The sequence below is a fragment of the Charadrius vociferus genome, unplaced genomic scaffold, assembly GCF_000708025.1.
Source record: "Charadrius vociferus isolate BGI_N301 unplaced genomic scaffold, ASM70802v2 scaffold901, whole genome shotgun sequence".
Classification (NCBI taxonomy): Eukaryota; Metazoa; Chordata; class Aves; order Charadriiformes; family Charadriidae; genus Charadrius; species Charadrius vociferus.
The window spans coordinates 118,257-123,332 of NW_009647018.1; the positions used below are offsets into that span (position 1 = coordinate 118,257).

Below are 5,076 nucleotides of genomic sequence, written 5' to 3' on the forward strand. Positions count from 1 at the left end.
GCCAAGCGTGCTGAAGCCACCGGGTCCGTGTCCCAAAGAGTTCAGAGTATAAAACGCAGAGGGCTGGGGGTGGAAGCGGTGAGCTGGGGCGAATTTTGGGGTGGTGTAACCCGGGCGTGTGTTTTCGCTGGCTTGCAGGTTTGCTGAGTTCCCCCGGGAGCTGGTAAAAAAAAAAAAAAAAAAAAACCACTTTCAGCCTTTCGCAAATACTGTATTTCACGTAAATAACGCTGCGGGACTCGGCGGGGATGGGGGAGGAAGAGTTGCTACCCCCACCCAAAGTGCCCTTCTTCTCCATTGTGTCCCTCTCCCCCCCGCCAAGGTGCTGCGAGCGCCTGCTGCAAGCGTTGACCTGTAGAACGATAGAATAGTTTGGGTTGGAAGGGACCTTCAAGGATCATCCAGTTGAAGTTTCTCTTTGTGTTTGTTCTCCTTCAGGCTGGAATGGGTGGAAATCATCGAGCCTCGAACCCGGGAGCGCATGTACGCCAACCTCATCACGGGGGAGTGCGTGTGGGACCCTCCCGCCGGGGTGCGGATCAAACGCACGAATGAAAACCAGTGGTGGGAGCTCTTCGACCCCAACACCTCCCGTTTCTACTACTACAATGCCACCACGCAGAGGACAGTGTGGCACCGGCCGCAGAACTGCGATATCATCCCCCTGGCCAAGCTGCAGACCCTGAAGCAGAACACGGAGTCGCCGAGGGCTTCCACGGAGAACAGCCCCGGCAGGAGCAGCAATGTCAGCAGGGAGGGCAGCACCAGTTCCTCCCTGGAGCAGGAGCTGGAGGGCAGCGAGAAGGTGCAGGAGCAGAGGTCAAGCCGCCAGTCCACCCAGTATGCGGTGGTGAAAGAAGAAACGGAAAGGTAAAAGCAAGGCCGGCTGTGCCGGGCACGTCGCAGATGCGCGTGACTGAGCTCGGTGATGGGTTGGGGCAAGAAAATTGGCAGTTCAGGTACCCCCATGGTCTCCTGGCGTGGTGGAAGAGCAGAGAGCGGTGCCTTTGTCCCGCAGCTCTTTATTTCTGTTGTGGAGAGGTATTTTAGGGATGGGCTCCTCCGACCAGATAGCTCATGGGTCTCTGCACCGAACCTCGGGGAGCGGGTTTGCTCCTCCGTGAAACCATCCCAGAAGGAAGAGGTGAAAGCACCCACCAGAGGTGTTTCTCCTTCTTAGGGGCAACCTTTTGGAAAGGTGTGTGGGAGAAGGAATTTCTTGTCCTCCGAAATACACAATTTTAGAGAGTGGTGTGGTTTTAAGTGATTTCCCTGGGTATTCATGATTCATGCTGCAACCACGGGCCATCCCACTGGGCTGCGGAGCTCCCAGCAGAGATAGTTTCTCTTGTAATAGGAGAAGCTTCAAACCCAACGGTGAGTCAGTGCTCGATTTTGAAGGTCCAGCTGCATACGGACGACGTGCTGAGCTTTGTTTCCCGCTCTTGTGCCTTGCGCGCTGCGCATGGGGCCGTTCGTGACTTAATATATTTGCGTTCTCTTAAACGACGCCTCTTACAGAATCACAGGATCACAGACTGGTCAGGGTTGGAAGGGACCTCTGGAGATCATCTAATCCAACCCCCCCGCCAGAGCAGGGGTACCACCGGCAGTTGTACAGGACGGTGTCCCGGTGGGGTTTGAATGTCTCCAGAGTGGGAGACTCCCCCACCTCTCTGGGCAGCCTGTGCCACTGCTCCACTACCCTCAAAGGAAAGAAGTTCCTCCTCATGTTGAGATGGAACTTCCCATGGTCAAGTTTGTGCCCGTTCCCTCTTGTCCTGTCACTGGGCACCACTGAAAAAAGACTGTTCCCATCCCCCTGGCACCCTCCCTTGAAGGATTTGTAAGCATTAATAAGATCCCCCCTCAGTCTTCTTACATTCTTACGTTGAGAGCCCAACAATTTCTGCTCGCGACGAGTCCCACTGGCGCACAGAAACCGCGGTTGGGTGATCCCGGGGCGGCGCAGGATGGGAACGGGCGCTCCCAGCTCAGCGAGTCCTTTCATGTGGGACCTCAGAGGCGCCTCTAGCCCTGTGAGAGCAGGCTTAATCTCCCCCGAGCTTTTGGAAGATCCTCTGATAAAATCACCCAGCGCGGGGGATGGCACCTTTTCCTCTCAAGGCAGGTGCTGTTTGGAGTGGTAGATGGTTTTCATATTGGATGACGAGGATGTTGGGTGGCAGAGGTGGCCGCCCACGCCGGTGAGGTCGAACTGGGTCTGTCTGGGGTATGCTGCTGGCTAGTTAAGCCAATCTTTGCTTGCCCGGCCCCAAAAACCCCAAGCCCTGACCTTGGATAGGACAAGGGGCAAGGGTTTTAAACTAAACGAGGGTAGATTCAGACTAGATGTGAGGAATTATAGAATCGTAGAATCAGAGAATGGTTTGGGTTGGAAGGGACATTTGAACGCCATCGAGTCCAACCCCCTGCCCTGGGCAGGGCCACCTCCCACCAGACCAGGTTGCTCCAAGCTCCGTCCAACCTGGCCTTGAACACCTCCAGGGATGGGGCAGCCACAGCTTCTCGGGGCAACCTGTGCCAGGGGATCACCACCCTCACAGCAAAGAATTTCTTCTGAATATCTATTCTAAATCTCCCCTCTTTCAGTGTCCAACCGTTCCCCCTCGTCCCATCGCTCCCCTCCCTGATGCAGAGTCCCTCCCCAGCTCTCCTGGAGCCCCTTTAGGGACTGTAAGTTCTTTAGGTACTGGAAGACTCTCTAGCTCATCCCATGGTTGCCTCCAGCGCTCCAACACTCCAAGTGACTTGACCCTCATGTCCTGACTGGCAAAAAATCACATTCCCTCCTTGACCATTCCCTCTGAACAACCGGACTGGGCATGCTGGAAAGCTTGGGACGCTTCACTGACACCTCAAAGTCACTGGGACCCATTAAGGGAGAGATTTCCAAATGCAGAGGTGACCCCTTGGAGGGGGTGAGGGTGCTGCTGCCCGGTCTGTCGCTGCCAGGAGGGAAGTCTGGCAGCAAAAACAACCTGATTCCCACCAGAAATGGGATGGTCTTTCAAAGGAAGGGGAGATGCTGCGGGTTGAAACGGGAGATGCAGTTGAGCATGAAGAAGCAGGGCTTGCTTACGCCAATCTGCAGGAAAGCTTCCAGGGAGGCGGAGATTTTCATCTCCAGAAGTGGCCGATGCTCTCAAGGCCCAGAACAGATAAGCTGAACATGAGCCGGGCAAATTAAACATTGATTTTTGATGGCGGCGATAGCGGCTGCAAAGGGCAGAGCCCGTTCAGGCGTTCGCGCCTGGAGCTTTCTCGGCGTTCGGAGTATCTCCGCATTGTAGTGTTGGTTTCTGACCACGAGCGATTTCCAGGCACAAGCTGAAAAAATACATGTATCTCTACAGTCTACTTGTTTCTTTACCTGTCCGAGTCTTAAAATTTAGGAAAGCTGCTTCGGGCAAGGAGCGGAGGTGAACCAGGCGTTTCTTGTAGGGCTTAAAATATCTGAAGACGTGAAAATTTCTTCAGAAGGAGGCAGTGAGTGCCACACATCTTTGTCCCTGAGGCATGAAGAGAAAAGCTGTCGGGCGGAGGTCAGACAGTTGCTGGCGCTCAGTGACCCGGTGGACAAAGCTTTTTTTATTTTACCCTCATCTTTGATGTGTTGGCATTGAAGTATGTACCACCACGGACGCCCTGGGTGAGCAGAGGTGATATTTTGGCTGAGAGTGAGCCAGATCTTGGACTTAGGTGATCTTTCAAGATACCTCCAGCTCTGCTTTTGGTGATGCTGTGGGGCAGTTTGCCCATCGAAGTGATGGCTTCGACCTGCTGGGTGGACAAATGCTCGCCATGGGAGGTGAGGGTCAAACTTCAGTCTTCCTCGATGAAGAGCACTGCTGTAGGGTTTATAGAATCACAGAAGGGTTTGGGTTGGAAGACACCTTCAAAGATCATCTACTCCAACCCCCCTGCCACGAGCAGGGACGTCTTCAACTAGACCAGGTTGCTCAGAGCCCCATCCAACCTGGCCTTGAACACCTCCAGGGATGGGGCAATCCAGGGCTGGGATGACCTTCGAGAGCTGATTTTGGCAAGGCCAGACCTGCTGGGCGCTGCTCGAGCGCTTGTGAGGCTCCAGGGTGTTGGAGATCCTTCCTGAGACCACTGATCTCGCAGTGGATTGCGTCCCAGCCTTGCTGTCCATGGGGCTGTCCATGCTGACCATGCTGTCCATGTTCTTGCTGACCCTGAGATGGGGTCACCTCTGCATGGGGCGGTGGGTGTTTCAACCCTAATGACCCTGAGATGAGGATGGATCTGGGCACCACGTGGTGTGTTGGCGATGATGACTGGAAATACTTCATTTGCATCAAAAGGAGGAAATGGAAGGGGATTATTTGTGAGGCTGGGGAGGGGGATGGATCCACAAAACGGGGTGGTGCGGGGCAGGTTGAGTAACCACCTTCGACCAGAGACACGGTTGAAGTCCCCTTGGTAGGACAATTTAAAAAGATGCTTTTTTCCGGTGCTTGGTTTTGTTTCCAAGAAGAACCATAGCTGGAAGGGAGCTCTGGAGGTCCTGTGGTGGAACGTCCTGCTCCAAGTTATTAAGTCTTACAGTCATTTCAACAAGGTTTCTGGCTAAGCGTTTCCCTCCTGAGCTTGTCTGGTCTTAAAAGGGACGTCGGGCGAAGCGGGCAAGTCTTGAGCAACTGACCTCCTTGGAGTTTGCACTCCAAGGTGCCCCACGCCCTGCGGTGACGGGAGGATTTAGGAACCAGAGGTTCTGGTTTGGTAGGACATGGTGGAAGCTGCTCCCGGTCCATTCCTCATGTCCTCGGTGCAGCAGTGGACCAAGTTGGGGCTGGTGCCTTCACACGCGTGCAGGTCGCAGATGCCGTCAGCCCCCGCATCCGCAGGGAATGTGCTGTTGCCAAGCACTTGGGTCTCGCTGGACTTGGCCTCACGCTGCTGTAGCGAGATGGGATTTGCACGGAGCTGTGATGAGCAGCTGGATCCAAGTCCGGAGACGGCGGTAGGAAGCGCCGCTGTGTCATCTCAACTCGATGAGCTGGTGTCTGCTCATCTTCGGGATCCCAG

General features: G+C 54.7%; 1 protein-coding gene across 1 annotated transcript in view; it reads left to right on the plus strand.

The window, feature by feature from the left end:
• Positions 1-438: 438 nt before the first annotated feature.
• The window catches only part of ARHGAP39 (Rho GTPase activating protein 39), a gene marked incomplete at its 5' end in the record, with an annotated part of 60,235 nt that continues 55,597 nt past the window's right edge, over positions 439-5,076 (plus strand). Inside the window, 1 exon segment of the mRNA XM_009895474.1 lies at positions 439-870. Coding sequence (XP_009893776.1) covers positions 439-870 — 432 coding nt within the window.